This window comes from Pollicipes pollicipes, unplaced genomic scaffold (assembly GCF_011947565.3).
Source record: "Pollicipes pollicipes isolate AB1234 unplaced genomic scaffold, Ppol_2.1 Scaffold_5724;HRSCAF=6776_pilon_pilon_pilon, whole genome shotgun sequence".
Taxonomy (NCBI): domain Eukaryota; kingdom Metazoa; phylum Arthropoda; class Thecostraca; order Pollicipedomorpha; family Pollicipedidae; genus Pollicipes; species Pollicipes pollicipes.
Window position 1 is genome coordinate 45,295,890 of NW_023596746.1, and position 21,667 is coordinate 45,317,556.

A 21,667-nucleotide genomic window follows, 5' to 3' on the forward strand; every position below is an offset into this window, starting at 1 on the left:
GCTAGGGACACCAAATTTACAGGGTGTCTTGACCTATACGTGAACTCACTTAGATTAAGGTTTCAGCTTCCTAGGTCATGACCTTCAGGTCGAACAAGGTCAAACAAGGTCAAATTCCAGGTTGGGCTCCAAAGCGTCCCCAGAACCTAGGCAATTGTCTCTAAGCAAAAAATCACAAGCCCATTTGAGGTCATTGACCTTGTTTGACTCTTTGTAGGTCATGGTGACCAAAATGATGCAAGACTGCTCTGCGTTTTGCGTTTGAATAAGCCACAAAGATTAAGCTAGGCAGTATGTTCCTAAGACAAAACGTTCGACCCGGGTCTTCTTAGGTCAATGGCCTGTTCTGACCTCTAAGAAGTCAACTGAAAATGTATAATGCGGTTCCTGCCGTCATTAAATTCGAAATGAGCACCAGAAACTATCCCATACAGCAACCCCTAGAGTAAGAAACCAGGTTGGTTTTGACATTGGTCTAACCATCATACCTGACCTTAGGTCAACGTAATTTGCCCATTCAATATTTCTGGTGCCTAAGAAAGCATCTCAGAGATGTATGGATTCGTCAAACACTCCGTTGTTTTATCAGATTGAAGGTTTCCCTAGAAATTGCCTTCGCTGAAACCATGGGCTGATTTTGACCTGCCATAGGTCAGCGACCCTACAAGATAAATCTAAAATTTGTATGTCAAACGGTCCGCTATGCGATTTTCTACAGCTATGCAAAATTTGGCGCGGCTACACCGCGCCGTTCAGAAGCCATTCGGGAAAGCCCTCGGGGGTGTGTGTCGATTTACCCCCTCCCCCCACCCGAGCGCGTGTTAATGTATTCTGTTTCACTTAAATGGCCTAAGATGTTTAAAAACGAAATAGTTTTGTCAGGTTCCTGATATCACGTCCATGCCAACCTGAAATAGATGTCTTTGTTTGCTGAAGCATCAGTCACGAGCTCATAAGTTCCATCTTTTGTGAATTGATTTTTTCACTCCCGCACGCCCTAGTTCAAAAGCGATTCTAGCTCCCTGGTGCAAAGGCAGGTTTCTCAGATTTTGTGCCGATGATGTGCCGATTTCTCAGATTTTGATACCGCACATTAGGCTGCCCGGTATCCAGGTCCTTTGCATCCCTGATGTAGATCTTGGAATATCGATATGCGACAAACCTCAGCAGAAACAAGAAGTCGTACTTTAATAGTGCGTGTAAAACGCGGCTACTTAAGTCCTCTCAAACCCGACTCCAGGTCGGCATGGTGTTATGTCATTCCAGATCGGCAATGAGTCATTTCGGGGCGACCCGGAGTTATGTCATTCCAGGTCGACCAGGAGTTATGTTATTCCACTTCAACACGGAGTAGAGTTACGAAGTGATCGGAGTGATGCACCTTGCTTCTTCTAGTAATACAACTGGAAGCAATACTGACGCAAAGTGTAACAAGAGGATTGTCAATAAGGCATACCTGTGCCTCAACCCGATGAAAAACGCACAGATATTCCCCTCTCCAGGATTTGTTTTCGGGGAACTGGCCAGCATTCGGGGGTGCGGTCCCAGTCCCGAGGATGTGATGCTGTGTTCGCACTTGTAAAGCTTGTTAGTGTGGCCTTCTAGTTATTTGTTGCTTGCCGCAAACACAATTTGCGCCTGTGTGAACGTCTTAATTATTATTCGCACGTCCTGCTGTACGAACAGCGCAATAACTCATTTCCAAAGGTTATTTACGACTTGAAGCCCATTTCTCAAAGCAAAAGTGTAGTCTTTCGCCAATAACTAATGTGTAAATTCAATTTTACAGGCTACACATGAAGCCTGTTTCCCAGAGTCATCACGTGACCTTTGTCATAGTTTGTAAATTTGGCTGTGACGTAGATTTGTGCGTCTCGCTGCCCTGACACCGAACATCAAACTAGAGATAGCACCTAGGCCTTAAAACATGCGTCCTACGTTATGAATCAGTTTTGAGTATGTGATACCTTAACCTGACTTGCCATCAATCAAGATAAAATGTTATGCAGGTTTTCGGTTGAAATCAAAAAAGCAGGCACAGAAGGTTACGATTTGGGAGACAATTATCTTTACAATTACGACACTTTGCTTGAAAACCAGCGCCGATAAGGATATGCTATCAAAGAGAAAGACACCAACAGTGCCGCGGTTAACGTGTCTGAGTACGGAGTTCGATCCCTCGCGGTGCCCGCTCCTCCTGTTAGGGTGAGAGGCAGGTGACGCTATATCGTCTCAACAGCTCAGTGCGTTGTAAAGTCCCAATGACCACGGTAAACAATGGCAGAGCACGGTCGGAAATGCTCAAGAAAACTAGAGAGAATGGAGATAGCTCGCTGTCCGTAAGTAATTAGTGTCATACCATTGTCCATAGGCACGCCTATGGGCATTGGCTACCACAGACCAAATGACGACTATGGTGGTGTCAACACACGGTTCAGCAGCACCTTTTAGTTGCGTCGACCGCTGCCCGTTCTTCCCATCGACGCGCTGCATTTGTACGTCTGCGTGCTGCGTGACAGAGCAACACGTGTTGTAGATGTGTGTGACTTTGTGCAGGCTTGTGCAGAACTAGGGGCTGAACTGGCAGCAATGTTGTCCATAATTTATGTTTGGCGAGGGCAGCTATCTCTATTCATGGGCTTTTTCAGTGCTTAGTCTCATCTTAACATTCTTCCTACATAGAGGCACTTATTTTGCACAGCCTTTGTGTACAAGGCAACGTAAACAGTAAGTACATAATGTCTGTGCTTACTAGGCATATGTTGGGCATTCAAGGGGGATGGTCAAAACTCAGCTTTCAGAGCCTAGAAGAAAACGTGAAATAAATATGAGTCGCCACTGAGTACTGAGAAATAAGGCACGCACTGATTCAATCATAAACATTCTGATGTCCTGGTCATTGGGAACAGGTTCCTTCTATATGGCTGATGATTGGAAATGGGTCTCTTTTATTTAATTTTTGTGTGGGCTTGCTGCCGCGTTCCGGTGCAGTAATGGACGAGGTGTGCAGTTGTGCCATCAAAATAAAGTCAATTTTATAATAAAACCCTCGTGTCACGCTAAGCTATTTGATTAACAGTTATTGCACACCATTCAATAGTCAGTCAGGATAGCATTGCAGGCAATGACGTTGCCCATATCTCACTTCGAAAATGTCTGGTATGCAACTTATTATGTTTATGACAATTGCTGTGATAGTCACTCGAAGACCACTCAAGTAACATACATTTTGATGTGTTTTTTTTTTTGCAACGAAAGCTTCTTGACCAGCAGTTTTGCCTTGTCTTTTGGTCTTGGCATGCCCCACCCAAGGATTCTTGCCTGAGTGACTGGACCAGTCAATGTGTCTTGCTCATGCTCTACTTACATACTCTTTTGGCCTTTTGCAACTGTTGCACGTTGCTCGGCCTTGCCACTTCAACAGTTTGGCTTCTAATAAGTATCAATCCTGAGGTCAGTATTATAATCTCGACATCAATGCTTGCGTTGATTGCAGTGCCAGCTTCATTAAGGGCTTATCAAAATTAAGCTTTGTTGTATACTGGTTCTTGGCATTTTTAAACTTATACAAGATTGTTTGCGTGTATTTGTGTCGTAAATTGTACATTTTCTATGCATTTTTTAAAATGGTATAATTTTGCTTTGAGAGACCGGATAATACCATTATACACCAAAATGTACGATTTACGCTGAAAATCTAAAATTTTCGGTCTGCAGAAACTCCCCACTGGTGCTCCTAGAGTGGCTAGGTTATATGACACCAGTTTAGTAATAACATATCGTGAGGATTGTACACATCTTTGTACACATTTTCTCCGAAGCGAGGCATTTGTGATCTGTCTTTTTGTAATGATTGTCTGACATAAGGTCCAGCAAGCAGTTGTTTCACAGATCGGCCCACATTGCTTCTCTGCCAAAGACAATCTGTAGCCTTTCTCACAAACAATTGTTACAAATAGCTTGTGTTTGTAAGTTGTAATTTAGAATTTACAAACTACAGCATACAACCGTTTCACAAAACTAACGCGGGCTGTAGAATCGTAGATGTAAAACTCTGCGCCGTGTGTAATTTGTTGCCGCCAATCACCGGCCTTGCCAAGGACTTATAAGAAGTACGCCTGACCGGCTTTTTAGCACCTATTACGCCCAACGTTGACGTGACTTCACTGGAGTCTTGACACAGCGAGAGCAGCGCGCAGCCCCGCAAGATGCATATTACGATCTGGATATTTGCGTTTCCGTTGGTTACAGCTGCATTGCATGCAAAATGTGCTGGGAAAAGCCACCCTTTCTTCCTTCCGTCCCTAAAAATACGTTGCGTTATCAAACGATTAGTTAGGTTAAATTCGGCACATCTAACCTAAATTATATCGCCCATACCGGGCGAGACGTTGCTGCCGATGCACGCGGTCAGGCTCACGCAGTCGGGCTCGCCTTTCTCACTGTCCCCGCTCCTTCCAGCGCCGGTTTCTGTATCACCCATGTGCACGTGCCCAGGGTCGCACCCAGAATCCTGGTGGACCAGGAATGACACAGGGCTTTATGGAAGGCCCCTGATGAAAGTTCCCAAGGTTTGAGCGCGCCCAAAAGCTTCCTTCTTTCGTTTCTGTTTTTATCCACTTGTCCCGACGGGCGTGTTCATGAAGGGGCCATGGAATGGACAATGAGACCACACACTTGTTTCGTTCAGACGGCGTCGTCGGCGAAACACTGGGGGCCACAGAATATTTATGGTGCGACATTTTGGTGACACGGGCACCGGGCCTCATGATCGATTCAGAGGCCCTCTGTGGAAACATTGGTCTCCTTTATGACGCCGGCTGTCCTCTGGCGGGAACAATTAGTGCGACTCGGAGGCTTTCAGTGACACACAATAATTTCTTGCAGGTACAGGGGATCTACTAAATGACACAGAGATCACTTTTAACAAGAGCAGGCCCCTGGGCAAAACGGAGAAAGGTCGTTTGTTGGTTATTGGGCCCACTGTCCGACACATAACCATTCCATTGTGTCAATCAGTGCGGGCCCTATTATTGCCCTATTTCCTATCACCTTTTTTGTCCGGGGCCCGAACAATGCAAGACGCCCGCTGACATTCCAGGTCCCGTCACTGTCCCTTTCTAGCAAACAGGCCTGCTGCCGGCTCGGATTCCCTTGCTGACACAGGATCCCCTGTCAGGCACTGTGGCCCCATGATAAGACAAAATGGCTCTTTTTCATCTGTGCTTAGTTGGCCTCGGCGCCCACTTGCCATTAGTTCGTACCAACAGCAGTGGCGCAATCAAGATTTTCTTAAGAGGTTGGGAGCATACCTCGGCGAGAACGCCTCACGCCAATTTTTTTTTTTTAAGAGCGCTGTGGTAAATATGAAGACCTGTGGGCAGAATGCAAAGCCCCTTGACTGTGCTCCTCCAAAACGATCAAACAGCAGCGACAGCAGGGTTTGAAGACTACGATCTTGTAAGCGGGAGTCGGTTTGTTTTCTTTGTGAGTTTGTGAGGGCCCTCGTTTGACACCCGTCTACCATATTTGGTTACCGCCACCCTTCACAAATCTTTTGAATCTAGTGCTACAAAATCTCAGGAAAATATAAATATCACAGGGACCTTCTTCAGACATGGCCTGCGGTTGATGACCGCTCTACTAAAATAAAGGACTATTCCGTGCCAACAACAACCAGGAGGGCGGAAAATGGCTCACCCCATCACAAAATATGCATTTCACCTGGGTCCTTGGCTTATCCCCAATCACTTAGAAAAGGTGACGCCCGTGCTTGCATGATAATAGAAACACTAGCCGAACCAGTACGACTTTGCTTGATACTTTTAATCAAAGCTTGAAGGGCTGTTAATTGCCTTGCCTTCAATCGCTTTGAATGCTGCATCTACCCTACGTTTCCGCTACGCCACGGCGATGGAGACAGCAGCGGGGGGGGGGGGGGGCAATGACACACGGCACCAGTGACGTCATTGCCCTGTGCTGAGTCGCACGGGATTCCACCAGTAGGAAATCCAATGATGCCCCCCTCCCCTCCCCGCCAGTGTTTCACACCCCCCCCCCCCCCCCTCAGCTGACATTGCCAATACCCGACGAGCACAGAAAAAAAACAAATAATGCTATGGATCATCATAAATACCACGGTTTGTAAACAAAAACAAAAGAAATGCATCGGAAGTGTCACGGAACAGAACGTTAGGTTCCCCAATATCAGCAATCAAGTACATTTGTCATTGTATTGACCGTGCGTCTTACAGTTTTAAACAAAGCAAACAAACAATATTTGCACTGTCTTGGCAACCAGCGAAACAGTGACTCATTGACCCAGCACAATGCTAGTGTCCTGTTACCATAATGAATACCTATATTCTACTCATAGACATGAAATTCCTGCATCGTTCACACCCGGCGATAGCTGTCCCTGTTTGGCGTCAAGGTGCATGTCGTCGCACACCCGCAGTTTGATAGGATGGCATACCTGTTTTCGCTTGCATGTGTAGAAACTACACTCGAGATTAAAACATTTCATAATCTATTTGTACAGCGATTTCATCCCGGCAGTGACTTGGATGCCAGTAGGCCTGCTCAGGGAAAATGGTCACCTTCTTATCAGTACCCTCCCACTCCCTCGACGCGCGATTACAAGGCAACGCAGGATTTCGATCGGGTGGGTGCGGCTGCCAAGGTCATATATAGTGATGGGCAATAGTGCAAAGGAATAAATTTGCTGCACGCTTGGTTGCACGGGCCATACGCGGAGTTAGAGATAATTAACTCCATCAAGACCATCACTGGGTTGCTTCATCTGAGCGTTGTGGTCTACGAGCTTGTTTGTCCTTCCACTTCCTCTGAGTACTTGTTTATTTTGTTCCGGGGGATTCTTGCAAGCCTCCTTCTTCTGCGAGCTTTGCGTCCACAATTCATTTTTGCTACTGGCATTGCCTTAAGCTTACGATCACCTGTTCTACAAGGGGGTAGGCCATTGTTGATTTATGGTTGTAATTTCTACTTTTAATCTTACAAATGCACCGCGTCTGGAAAATCAGCTGGTCTTTATGAAACATATCAAGGTACGGTTGTAGAAATTCTCGAGAGGTTTGTCCATGTTTGTGTGTGGTTTTGTGGGTTTGTAATTTGTAGTTGTTGTTTGTAGGTTTCTGCTTTATGAAACACATGTTTACAACTACGCATACAAATTTACAAACTACAATACAAATGCACAAAAAACTGCTTTTGTGAGAAAGGCTACTGGTCACAAATATCTTGAAATCCGAAACATCGACGAATAAGTACCAGCGCGACAAACACGGATTAAAATGACTGAGTGGTAAGATATTGACGAAGACCGACAGAGCTGTGCATCGAAATGGAAAACAATCTTTAAAAAAATATGGAAGGAGGAAAGGTCAACAACGAAGAGGCTTAAAGAAAATCAAAATGTCTAATAACAAAAGTGTGACGAAAGGATGTTTGAAGGAAATAATAACGAAACTGAAGACGTACGCTTAGTGGAAAGCTTAGATGTCCTTCAGCTCATGACCGAAAATGGTACATGACGAAGTAAAGGACGATATCTTGCCAGTTTGACCCTGTTAGGATAAAGGGAGAAATGCCAAACTTTTTATGATTCTTGCTAACAGCCCGCACGGTTTGGATGAAAACCTACAATTAATTCATCCTTAGTCATTGGCAGGTCTAGGGACAGCAGAGCCAGGTCTGTCAGATGGAAAAAGGTCAGAGCTGGCTTCTCCTTACATCTGGTTTTATTGTACTTGACGGACGCAACATTTTGAACAGCTCTTCCGATTAGCTGTTTGGATGTGTGCATGAACTGCGTGTACCTGATTTGTCCTAGTTAATTCAATGCAACGTAAGAAAAATCAATGCGATGTAAACTTACCAAATCCAATCCGATGAAACTTCATCAGGTCCTTTTACCTTACATACCCTAACGTAGCCGATGGCCATGGAATCAATAACACATCACGGATTTGCTTTAAATTCGGTCTTTTTTCGACTGACACTCCTGGCAAAGATCATACCATCAATATTCCGCCATTCTTCAAGAAAACTGTTTGCCCTCTATGTGTGTCATTCTTCAGCACGACTGGACTCGGTTCTTGTTTCGATGCTCATTCCTGTCTATATTAATCCTCAAAATACTTTACAATCCAGTTATTTCTACCCTGACAATCATCTTGCAAATGACGACAATTCTATCGCGTGACTTATCACCCAGTATTCACTCACTCAAAATTCACCCCTGTCTGTATTTTGCCTCCGACTATTTGCGCTCGATATTATGGCTATTGGACACTCTGCAATTAATATATAATTCCGTAGCCCCTTGAAAAAACAAAACCCATGGAAGAGTATCCAGCTGTCCAATATCGTTTCAAAAATCTAAACCTTTTGACCAAAAAGTTCAAAATCCAAACCAAAATCTAAACCTTTTGCATGCGTATCCATTTTGACTAGTAAAAAAGCTAACAATTTAAGGTACTTAGACCCGTATCAGAACTGTCCCATGGCTTCCCAGAGCCCTCCACCATCCTGTCGTGATCTCCGCCCTGGGCGCTCCTCTCAGGGCGCTGGCAGGTGACTGTGTGAGTACGAACCTGCGACAGGCCGAGGTGTGCTGAAGCTGTGAGTACGAACCTGCGACAGGCCGAGTGTGCTGAAGCTGTGAGTACCGACCTGCGACAGGCCGAGATGCACTGAAGCTGTGAGTTCCGACCTGCGACAGATCGAGATGTGCTGAAGCTGTGAGTACCGACCTGCGACAGGCCGAGATGCACTGAAGCTGTCTCCGAGATGTAGATCACCTTGCCGTCCGATGCCACGATGAAGATGAACCCCTCCAGCGTCTGCGAAAGGCGGTCTTGGACATGGTGGTGGAGCTTCATAGCATGCAATGGATCAACCGATGCCCGTATCTTTGAAAACTGCACCCTCTTTTTATTTTTGTGATAATTTTCTTGGGTAAGCGCCGCCATACTGAAACCATAAGTTTCCACATATCTTGCAGCGTTAAGTGTAACAACCTGCGGCGTGACACCGTGTTCAGCAGGAGGCACTACTGTTCTGCACATGTCTGATAACACGCAATATTTCGTCGGAACCTTTGACACTGAGACTTGTCCCGGTTGACCGAAAGTATATGCTATACCGAAACTCACTGTTTTCTGGAGAGCAAGAGACCCACTCACCTGCAGAAGGAGAGAGCCCAGCTCTTTGATTCTGCTTTCCGACTCCAGCGAGCCCCAGGCGACACCCAGACCTGTCAATGGAACCAGACAGAACCTCAGCCGTCTATGGCCAGATACGTCCAGATACGACACCCAGTCCAACATTTGCTTTCGAAGTGGGGGGACAGCAGTCCACATGGTCTACACCGACGTTCTCTGGTGCTCCCGTCTTCCTTGTTTTTACAGACTTACCTGTGGTTCACGACTGCATCAGAGCATATATTCGCCAACACGGCTGTACATTTATGGGGCAGGACGTGCCAGCTATAAGCTTCCTCGTGACGACTATCATGACGCATCGGCCACTCGGCCTAGTGAAAGGGAGCACCCAAGACGCTTGTGACAAGGCCAAATGATTATTTAAAGTGCCTGCCACGTCTGTCCAACAGAGTGTTGATCTCAATGCGTTCCAGCTGTACTGTCTTTGTTTGGTGATCGTTGTCAGCCATCGGCCGCGCCGACCTGTCGGGAAATGTTCCTTGGGCGCGCCGGTCATCCATCTACCTCAAATTACCGGAGTTAAAGGACCAGTTCAAATACTTCCGTAACGCTGGAACGCGGGCGAGAAAATCGAATTGGTCAGGGGGCTCCAGCAACGGAGGGAGGCCCAGTCCGGGCATTATGATACTCCAACACCCTTGATGGTTGACAGATGATAGATCATTGGTATCAAAACATAAAAAATACAAATAATCAAATATGCTAAGTACAAATCAAAATGTCTCGCAGAAAGCAGTGAAGACACATTAGAAGCTAGGTCTGCGCACGAGGATCACAGGGATATCGATGGTCCCATGTCAAGAATGTTCATCTGGGACGGTCAAAGAATAACGGAACCACAAGGACTAACCAAACCAACGACCCATGTAAGCACCTGACTCATATCACACACACAAAAAAACAACACATCACTACAAAAAACGCCATTGGAGAGGCCGGTCCACGACCGTGGCTCGGACCAGGCGCGCGAGAGCACGTGCCGTTAATGACGAGTCCGTCCGAGACCCGTCCCTGGGGCGGCGCACGTGCCGAGCCGGGCCCCGATCGCGCAGATAAACGTCGATCGACGACGGAAGAATGACACTAATAAGCAATGTTGGATGGCGGAATAATGAGACCAAGGATGTCCGGCGGAGACACCCTGGCGCGCGGCTCCTGTTGGGCTGCGCGCCAGCGTGCGCCGCGGCTGCGCTTCCAGGGGTGGCATTCAGGACCGCATAGCGATGCGCGTGTCACAACTGAAAGAGACGTGCTCGACACGAAAGCGGCTCTGACGAACACATGGTGGGCCGCAGGTGACCCCCAGTGATGTCAGCTGGCAATGTTCAATTCCTCGAGAGAGTGAATGAGTCAATACATCACCACGAATCATAATGTGCGATGACGAAGCCAATGCACTGGAGGGAGCAGTTGCTGGGAGGAGCATCCTGAGAAGAACCAGCTTATGTTTGGCGCGTAGTCATCCTGTTACAACATTTTCACATCGCAAAGCTGACGACAGCGTGAGAAATAGTTGGTCAAAACTTCGCATTAAAAAGCAACATCATTGGTTGGGACAGTAACCGAAATAATAATCTCGTCTCTCTCGTCTGGGCCATTCTACAGAAATTAACAATAACGATAAAACTACCACAAAAATATACGAGGACCTCTGCTCACGTCGCCGCGTCATGGAGGCGGCGCCCAGGCTGAGGCCGCGGCACCAAAGCGGCGCCCTGGCCGAGCTATTATGCTACTGAGCCGGTACCAGGATGCGTAAAGCCCCAGCACCAGTGAGGGCACCACCCCAAAATCGCCGACTGTAGGCTGGTGCGTAAGCCGTCCGTGCGCGTAAGCAAGTGACCGCACCGTCACCATCGCCAACTATGAAAACACAATATTGCCCGCCTGGTGCTGACTGAATGAGCAGTTGACTGAGATGTGTCAAGGGAGAGGACCGCAACCATGCAGCCAGCACGAATCCACGCCGATGATGAGCAACGGCCCCGGCACGGTCCGCGCTGCGCCCCAGGCCGAGAGAGAGAGAGAGAGAGAGAGAGAGAGAGAGAGAGAGAGAGAGAGAGAGAGAGGAGAGAGAGAGAGAGAGAGAGAGAGAGAGAGAGAGAGAGAGAGAGAGAGAGAGAGAGAGAGAGAGAGAGAGAGAGAGAGAGAGAGAGAGAGAGAGAGAGAGAGAGAGAGAGAGAGAGAGAGATAGAGAGAGAGAGAGAGAGAGAGAGAGAGAGAAGAGAGAGAGAGAGAGAGAAGAGAGAGAGAGAGAAGAGGAGAGAGAGAGAGAGGAGAGAGAGAGAGGAGAGAGAGAGAGAGAGAGAGAGAGGAAGAGGAGAGAGAGAGAGAAGAGAGGACGGAGAGAGAGAGAGAGAGAGAGAGAGAGAGAGAGAGAGAGAGAGAGAGAGAGAGAGAGAGAGAGAGAGAGAGAGAGAGAGATGTGGGAACGCAACCTGATCCCGTAACGGGTCGCCCGGTAGACCGGCAAGCCCCGGCATAATTCGAGGTAGCGGTCACGCTGCGAACAGGGCAGTCACGCAGCGCCAGCGCGTCTACGCCGCGGTAATGCAGCCACCAGTGAGCTAGCATCGCTTTTGAACTAGGGTGGGAGTGAAAAATTTCATCGCAAAAAGACCGTCCGGGAGTGAAAAATTCAATTTACAAAAGATGGAACTTGTGAGCTAGTGACTGATGCTTCAGCAAACAAAGACATCTATTTCAAGTTGGCGTGGACGTAACATCATAAACCTGACAAACCGTTTTGTTTTTAACATCTTAGGCCACTAAAGTGAAACAGAATACATTAAAGCATAGCAACTTCATGACAGTGTAATGAGCATAGAAGATTCAGTAACACTAATAATGTGATGCTGCACTTTGCACTTCCCTTCCGCAACATTTCTAGCACACAACAAAGCAAAGGAATTCAACAACAAAATAACAACAGAAAATTTAACAAGCATAAAACACTCAAACAAAAACAAAGCAAAAAACCTTGGACTCCTTCACATCAGCCCATCACCAAGTCAGACACAACACACATACCTCTGGCTCCTATTAAGAAGGGGGCAGGGAAAGCAAAAAATTTGTCACTGTTTCTTACAAAATACCAATGCTTATTTCCGTGAAAGTAACCTAACTATGCCTAACCTAAAGAGGCCTTGCTTCATCTCATCCTGTCTAACCTGTTGATATCACGGCAGCAGCTGTGAGTGACCGATTCCTGCACAATTCCTATTGTCACTTACCATGCACTTCACCAACTTAACATAACTTAGAGTAGCCCATATGTTGAACATCATCGCAACTCACCCATCTGTTGACAGCAGGACGTATCACAAAACATGATAAAGCTGATTGTTTGGCTGGTTTCAACTTGCATTCTTATTCAGTTCATTTGTGTATGCTTGCTGACATCAGACAAACTTGACAACACACAAATGAAAACACTTTCAATCACTTTGACCAACTTATTCTGATTGCCATGGTTAACCTCTGTCAAGGACAATAATGGGCATGCTCCACAAAACAATCGCTCTTCTCCAAAAGTAACATAACTTTTTGATGACCGTGCCAGTTTTGCTGCTTGCCTTTTCAGCTGCAGCCAAGGCATCTATTTATGGTTGTTTATTCATATTTAATGACATATTTTGAATGAGCGCAATATGACCACAGTGGTCGACGCGCCCTAAAACTCCAATCAACAACAACATATTTTGAAATGTTGGCCTCACATTTTCAATGGTATGGTCTGACTATTTGCTTAATGCTGTTATTTACCCCATACTATGACTGCTATGCGGCTTAGAGTATCCCAGTATTGAAAGCATAGTGCATATATACAGTACAGCCATTTGCCAGCAACCAAACCATGACAACTATGGAAAACATCTGGTTCAAGCAGCCATAAGGGACCACTTCAAGAAATTTGGGTCAAATAATCAAGAATATGGAACAAATAAGCCCATTGCATGCCTTGTGACATCATAATTTGTCTTATGATAAATCTCGATGGATTAAAACAGAAAATGGCTAACTCTGGTTACAAATCGTGTGTTGAAAGCAGGCAAGGTAAGCAATTACTTGGTCCACAGGAGACTTACTGGCTTTTTCAGGACACACTTCTTCCTGGTCCTCCAAAACAAAAAGTCAGTACCACAGTTTTCACAGTTTGCTGACAGACAGTCATCCCACTCACCCCCCAAATATAAATATCAATCACGTCCAACAACGTGGGAGATTAAAATGCGAAACAAGTAAAGTGTGAATGATGGAACATTTCCGGAGGGCAGAATTTCGCCATCAAACACTTCTGTATTAGCTGCGTCAGGTCTGTCCCAGAGCTCTATATGGCAGCATAAGGATAGCGTTGTCAGGAATCCTGGCGAGTTTAACACTCGAAAGACTTAGATTTATCATTATCAAGCATCGCCATGAACCAAAAAATGGCTAACCAAGGGTTAAACAGGGCAAAAATGGCGGTAAAAATAAGTTCCGTGCTTCAAATTGTCTCCTTCATTCCCTTTGAATTGTTCACTCTTGGGTGCATATCAAACATGTTTGCGCGGCTGGCGAATTAATCCGATTTATGTGTGAAATACGTGCAAGCTTGCAACTGGAGCATCTTGCAGAGAAATTGGTGAACATTGTAAGCAACAGATAGTAAATATAAAGGCAATTGAAAAGGAAGGAAGATTTAAGTGGTATCACGCTGGTATCATGCCAAGAAAAACACAAGTAGTTAAATAGATATAATGACTGATACTATTTAGGGAAATTTTTGTTATCAGCTAATTTCACTCAGCATCTGTTAAAAGAAGTGTTCAAATGGTAATATTCATCTTGTAGATGTTATTTAGAAGACATTTCTTGAGTTTTTTTCTCCTGCATTTCGGGAGTGATGCAATTTAATGGTCAGGTTTCTTTGGGTAAAAAATATGTGGAGCAAAACTCTCTACCAGGCCTTGTGGTGTTTGCACCAGGCCCTGCTTTCGTGGTGTGGTGGTAAGACAAACAAATTGGGGATGCACGAAAACCTTGCGCTTGGCACATTGCTGCCGATTGAGATGCATTTTGTGAACAAACCAAACTTGTTGCGTGCAAGCGGCTGGAGTCGCTGGGGGGGGGGGGGGGGGGTCTTGGGCTTGAAGGTGCCTGGCGCCCTTGCTCTGTGCATACATAGACATGATTCAGATGTACGTGAGGCAGGACATTCCCATGGGTGCCCAAGTTTTGTGGAGCCTTGTTTATGTTTGGTGGTTTCAAGTGAGCTCGGTTTTGAATGACACCTGAAAACCTCAGAAAGGGAGATATGGGTTTGGCATGTGTGATTAGACAATGTCAGGCAGGAGTGAAAATTTCACATAAAATATGGGGAAAAGGAGTGAAAAATTCATCCTCATAGGGTGCTTCCTTATACCCAAAGTCGGCAATTCTAGGACACTGGCAGCCACCATAGTGCGTGTACACGTCAAGCGACGGTGTAGCCAAGGAGCGCAGCAGTCCAGTAGCTGAGACAGTGGCGTAGCAGTTGAGGCACGCCATTTTTCGTCCCCTAGCCTTTGATTTTTGGCCTGCTGCTCTTGCAGTTCCAATGTCGCTATGTTTACGGTAGAAGTTACTAACTCCGGTGAGGACATATCAGCTTCGGCAGTCTCAGGCTTAATGGCCGTTGCTTGAGTGTCGCTGAGCTGTGAATATTGTACCGCATACTAGCCAATAAATACATTCTAACATTATTTACTGCAAACTTTTACCCGACAGAACTGACAGATTTGTGTGCAGGCTAAGCAAAAATCGTATAATGCATACAATATAAAAACTGATACTTTGTGAGTTTTGATTACCGAAACGCTTCCAAACCCAAAGGTTTGCAGGAGATGCACGCTAACAATACTTCATGGGTCCTGCAATACATCCATACATCATATATAAGTGATGTGGCTGTGTGTATGCGTGTATGTGTGCAAATATGGTTTTACCCATGCATGCGAAATATTTTTCAATGACAGGAAAACCCTAGCCCATTTTTTCGCAGTAGCGCACCCTCGAAAAAATGTTAAGCGTTTGCGACGCTTGAAGAGTATACGGATGAAGGCGCGTTTGAAGAAGCTTGTGGAAGCCTGCCAGCCGATTGAGCAGGTGCTCACGAGCAGTCGCCGTGACCGTGGCCCCTCTCCGGCTCTCACCGCTCACACCAGCCCACTTTGTCGGCCTCCAATGGGCCGCGACGCCAGAGTTTAACACCCGCCGGCTACAGCCGTCACCTTCAAAGGTGCCGCCGTCGCCCCCCCCCCCCACACACCCCCCTGCCCGGTCGCGGCGTCTGCAGAATCCGACCCCTGTCGCCGCCCGCGGCTGCCCCTCCGTAACGGGACAGCGCCCCACCGCCTGGCTGTGACTGTGCTGTGAACTGAATGACTCGGTCTGACAGGTAACTGCTGGGCATGACTGGCGCGAGGCGTGCTGGGTACGTGACGGTGAGAGGACGGGGTGTGTGGCGTGGGATGGTGAGATTCACTCATCTGAGTGTCTGTGAGAGTACTCCTCTGGGTGCCCTGTGATAATACTCATGTAGGCGCCCTGTGAGAGCTCTGGGCAAACTGTGAGAGTGCTCATCTGGGCGCCCTGTGAAAACACTCATGTGGGCGTCCTGTGAGAGTGCTCACGTGAGGCGTCCTGTAACTGGAGACTTCTCGATGCGAGGGGGCGGGGAGGATAATGCAGCGTGAAATCCAAGCAAAAAGGAAGAGGGCTGCAGGCTCGTAAATCAAAGCCGACGCGAACTGTTGATGCAGCTGAGCTGAAAGCTTCAGCGCTTAAAGACAGGGACAGGCGCTCACCCAATTCGTCTACCGGCTCTAGGAGAAAAAAATGCGCATTATTCATGTTTACAACTCTCCCAAGTGCCAAGAACTCATCGTTAAACGCCCCACCCCCACCCCAGTCTTTCGGTCTACCAGGTGCACTCCCGTCACCCCGACCCATTCATGACTAACCACCTTCGCGACGGACCATGCAGGAAACGCCCGTAGTGTAATTTGCATTTTACCGCCATCAGCGTGGCCATTACAGTGTTTGTACCCGCTGCCCCCCGTCGCGTCGCGTTTCGCGCCAATATTGCCACCGCGCCGCGTTCGGATGTGGTTTACAAATGAGCCGCTGTTGACTTTATGGCCGTGCAAACACGCCGCTGGGTCGGCGCTGCTCCCCCCCTCAGCCGTAATCAGATGATGAGATCGATACTCGCCGTGTGGTGACGGACCTGAGGCTGGGTCAGGGTCCAGACCTGAGGTTGGGTCAGGGTCCAGACCTGGGGCTGGGTCATGGATCCAGACCTGGGGCTGGGTCAGGGTCCAGACCTGAGGCTGGGTCAGGGTCCAGACCTGAGGCTGGGTCATGGATCCAGACCTGGGGCTGGGTCATGGATCCAGACCTGGGGCTGGGTCAGGGATCCAGGCCTGGGGCTTAGTCGGGAATCCAGACCTTGGGCTGAGTCGGTGGCACAGACCTTGGGCTGGGTCAGGGTGACAGACCTCGGGCTGGGTCATGAATCCAGACCTGGGGCTGGGTCAGGGCCCAGACCTGGGGTTGGGTCATGGATCCAGACCTGGGGCTGGGTCAGGGTCCAGACCTGGGGCTGGGTCAGGGACCCAGGCCTGGGGCTTAGTCAGGAATCCAGACCTTGGGCTGAGTCAGTGGCACAGACCTTGGGCTGGGTCAGGGGGACAGACCTTGGGCTGGGTCAGGGGGACAGACCTCGGGCTGGAGCAGGGAGGCGGGCTTACTTCACGTTCATAAGACTCTACTTCAGTTGCTCAGTCTGCAGAAACTGCCAGACTGTTCCGTTGAAATAGGCGGCGCTTAGCGGCGTCCAAGCCCTCTCAGTCAAACCGCTGCCGCCACAGAGGTGCCGAGCCCGTCACCTGCCCGTGGCGCAACCTTGCTGCTCGTCCCTTCCCTGACGTGAACCACATGGCCCGCTACCGTCGCTCACCGCACTTCTCGCGAGTTACGGCGCCCCAGCGCGGATGCCACGGAATCCGGCGCGCACCTGCGCACTGTTTGCCGCCGGCTGACGCAGCGCTGTTTGTTTGTCCGCTCGGTTCGCGCGGCCGAGCCGCCCGGCCGCCATTGTGATCAGCCTCCTCCGCCTCCTCCCGCTCCTCGGCGGCCACTCCGGCCGCCCGCGACGGCGGCGGCGGGCGGCGCGCACGCGTGCACCGCCCGCCCGGCTTGCGGCCCTGTTTGTTGGCGCAGTCCGGCGGCCTCTCGGGTATTTAGCGGGCAGCCCGGCCGTCACCTGTATCAACAGATCGCGCGGCCAGCATAAAACAGAGGCGATCGAGGACCGCGGCGGAAATCGCTGTCGCCCCGGGTCAACAGCGCCCACTGATCCTCGGACCACGGCGGCACGTGACGCCGGTGGGGGCGACACCCGCCCGGCCCAGAGGCGCTCTGTTTGGACAGCAGCCGGCAGCGCGCCGGGCAAATGAGGCCGGCGACAGGCTGCCGCGGAAAAAGCCGAGTCGGCGGAGACGCAGGACGCACGGCGACATGCCGCCTCTTCTGTTTGGCTTGACACGGACACGCAGCATTGCGGAGCGGAGGAAGCGAGCCCGTTGCTTTAATGTAGGGAGCTCGCATAATTCCAGTCGAGGCTCTCGATTACGTGGTGCGTCCTGGCGTCTACTAATGCTACATACAGGCCGTTTCTACATCGTGCGGATGGGCAGCTCCCTTCCACCTACACCTGCTTCCAAAACGTCTTTGCAATGTTCCCGACCCAGTTATCGGACAGCGAGGTCTCGTCTTTCTCGGCATCTAGAGCACCTATGCTCAACCTTAACAAAGAAGACGGAGAACTTTGCTTTTGACTATGCAGCATTGGCATAAAAGGCTTGGATTTGCTTTTGAACCCTTCGCTCGTGTTCGCTGTTTTTATCACAATAGCCGTGGCACATCTCTGGTTTGAAACGTAGAATAGGATTGACAGATCAAGGTGAACTGACCAAAGCATGAAATGATGAAAATGCTATTGCGCTCAAGATGAAAATATCAAGGCCAAAATAATATTGCCCCTTCAGTGATATTCAAACCCAAAGCTGCTTGCCGGGTACAACCGGATAAACGTGGCGTCACATTTTTTAAGCTATATGACATTTATGATGTTTTGTGCCTTGTTATTACCAGTTACTAATCAATTAGTTTTGTGGCGTATTGTCCTTCTCAGGTCGTCAAATTTTCTCTGATCTGTCATCCGTAGGCAGAGTATGCAACACTTGGTACAATTGATGAGGTGTGAATAGCAATAACTTCCGAAACTGTCGGCTGATGTTTTAACAGAGCTTTTAGCACGTTACAGGACTTTCCCGTGCACGTGTGACCCGTTGCTGACATATATCCATCGGCGGACATCTGGCGGCCGGCGAGCGTCTGACGCCCGGGGCGCCCCCTGAAGAGACAGCGCGCGATGGCGAGCCTGATAGCACCTGATCCGCCGGCGCGGGCGCCATGTGCTGCTCCCATTCAGCCATTCTGTCGCTCCGGTCGGACGGCACCGCACCTGCGGCGGGTGCCGGCGGATGCGGGCGGCCCGCCGGCGCCGGCCTCCAGCAGACAGCCGATACAGCGGCCGGTCGGCGCCGTACAAAGCGCGTCCGTGCCCCCATGAGATCCGAGCCGACTGTTGTGGCACGCGTGCGTACAGTGCGCGAGACGAGCGCGCCGCGCCGCGCACTGCTGCGGGCCAGGTGAGCCGGCGCCGGCTTGGGCGCTGGCAGCCTTCCGGAACGGGCCGGCCAGCCGCCTCCGTGAAGCGTGCTCCGTCTCAGTCACTCGTGGTTTATCTCCTCTGGCAAAGTATGTGGTTGCGTTTCATGGTTTGCCCCATCGTTCCCGATCTGCCCCCTCGGTGCACCGTGTGTTTCGACGGCCATGGTCCGTCCGCGCGGTGGTTGGTCCGCCTCTTCGTATGGTCGCTGGTTTGCCTGCAACGCCAGGAGACCCATGCGCCGCACCCCGACTGAATGCTGGCCCCAGCCGTCGGGAGCCGCAGCGCCGGTCATGTCTCGATTGTTTTGTGACGCATGTCACAACTGTGCTCACTAGCGTCCCAGTCTACCGCGGTCGCGGCGGGAGAGCTGATTCACAGCCGGCGGCGCGGATCGCGCCCACTATCATCCACACAGGAGACACGCTGGCCGCGGCGGCGCTCGACGCGGCTGGAGGCGAGTGGATCGTACCCTCCGCTCGGCGGGGACCGTATGCTAAGGCCGCGAAATCCGCCGCTGGCATCAAGAGCACCGGTACCCCAGCACTAGAAAAACTGCTGCCAAAAGCGTCACCGTGCCTATCGATCCCACCAAATCCCTGAGCCAACACAGTCGGAGAACCTCATCTCCGGCTAGTGCCAGTGCACACAGCGCCGACAGCCCCTCTGTTACGATAATTGCTCACCTCTCTCTTTGAGTGCCGCGCCGTAATTGTCTATAATGCAGCGGGATTACGCGCGCTCGTTATTCCTCGCGGCCGCGCGGCGCGGCGCCTGTTTGTCCGTCGGTTCGTCGGCTCGTCGGCAGGCCGTCGTCGCCACCGACGCAGCCCATTGTCGGACGCTCGTTAGCGCCGCCGGCCGCTGATCGGCGCGCCGCCGCCGGCGCGCCACAATGGCCGCTGTTTGGGCCGCTTGTCGCGCTTTGTCGCGGCGGCCGGTGCGCCACGCGCCGTAGTTGGGATGCGCCGGCGGCGGCGCAGCGGGGGTCAGCCGGTCCCGGCCGGCCGAGAGGACACGACCGTTGGACCGTTGGACCGGACACGACCGCGAGTCCGAGGACCGTTGCAGCTGCTAGGACCTCGGGGAGAACGCATCTCGGCACCCAGGTCTAGCTTGAGCCAGTTTGTGGACGGATGTGGACGAGGTGTTGGCTTGCGGCCATGGGATGGGCTGGAGACAGGAGGCTGACGTGACAATGGAACGTCGTCGCGTTCGGGCGGATCACACTGGATCACACCTCAGAAGCCTGGATCAATGGTGATTGGTGGATGCACGTATGCAGTACCACAATTCGGTGGGCGAACCTGTTGGTTGTGTGTGAACGGGTCCACTTGGGTCCGGTCCACAGCGCGTTGTGGCGTTCTTATCACTCGCTTACATATCTGGCCATCTACTGGCAAGCGTGTCTGCATGCACCCCCAGGTAAGTGATGATGCGCCTCTCCACTCTTGCAACTAGGTAGCCATTGTTCCTTGATATGATTCCTCAGATCACCATCGGCAGCCATTAATGCCCAATGCATGGGAACTTACAGTTACATATATGTATACGGCACATAGTACGGCATAGTTCGTACAACATAGTGTATGTACGTACGTGTACGTACGGCACAGTATGTATACGGCACATAGTACGGCATGTATACACATAGTACGGCACTGAAAGCAGCTGACAGCGGATTGGGACAAAGCCTGGCAGAGAGACAGCTGCTCGTAGATTTGGGAAAATTTGACTTAACTCTCGTGGCTTTGCATGGAAATAAACGGTTTAAAACCGGCCTCCTCTTCTCAAACTCCAAAGAGGTGCCACGACCACTATTCAGTGTCCACTGCTCGGGCACGGCAGCATAGCCCTTACTCACTGCTGGGATACATCGGTGCTGGGTACTCACCGCTGGGGTACATCTTGTGCAGCTTCAGGTAGCTGATGGTCTGCCGAATGATGCTGGCCTTGTCCAGCTGGCTGCTAATGGCCGAGCTCAGCGGCAGCAGCTTTCCCAGCTGCTCGAACTCGTAGTTCTCCTTCTCCCGTCGGCTGCGCGCCGCGTTCTTGCTCTTCTCCTTCATGACTCACCGCGCCGCCGACGCTGCTCGGGCGCCACCGAGGGCGCTGCTGGGGTGCCGCTGGGGCGCCGCTGGGGGGCCGCTGGGTCGCCGTTGGGGGCGCCTCTGGGGGGCCACTGGGGCGCTGCTGAGGGTCCGCTGGGGGTCGCTGGGGCGCCGCTGGGGGCGCCGCTGGGGGGCCGCTGGGGCGCCGCTGGGGCGCCGGTCGTCTGGAGCACGCTCGGCGGACGTCCGACGGGCCCCGCCGGTGGGCACGGCCAGACGACGCCGTCGCGCCTCTGAAATGAGTCAGGCGTGAGCGCCGCGCCATAACGCGCTAATGAGTCGACTGCGGGACACAATGGGGCGAGCACGGGCATCATTCATGCGCACGGCCGAGCGGGCTGGGCCGGTCTTGCTCGCCGTACAGGTCACCCACGCCGAGGGCCAAGAGTGCGCCGCACGGCTCTGGCAGGGCGTCCAGGTCGGCACGTGATTAGCGAAGAGGCCGAAGCTGTGGCTTAAAGCTTAGCGGCAAACAAAAAGTTCCTGTTCCTAAACATGGCGGCCTTACACAGCCACGTCATGCGACTTTATAGCGAGGCTGAGTAATTGCTATT

The 21,667-nt window shown here is 50.5% G+C and overlaps 1 protein-coding gene across 1 annotated transcript in view; it reads right to left on the bottom strand.

The window, feature by feature from the left end:
* Window positions 1-21,083, bottom strand: part of LOC119103105 (single-minded homolog 2) — a 37,983-nt gene extending 16,900 nt beyond the window's left edge. The window contains exons 1-3 of the mRNA XM_037226556.1: window positions 20,897-21,083; window positions 9,207-9,277; window positions 8,775-8,864 (exon numbers count right to left, since the gene is read on the bottom strand). Coding sequence (XP_037082451.1) covers window positions 8,775-8,864; window positions 9,207-9,277; window positions 20,897-21,071 — 336 coding nt within the window. The 5' untranslated portion in view covers window positions 21,072-21,083. The remainder of the gene's footprint in view (window positions 1-8,774; window positions 8,865-9,206; window positions 9,278-20,896) is intronic.
* Between the last annotated feature and the right edge of the window lie 584 nt (window positions 21,084-21,667).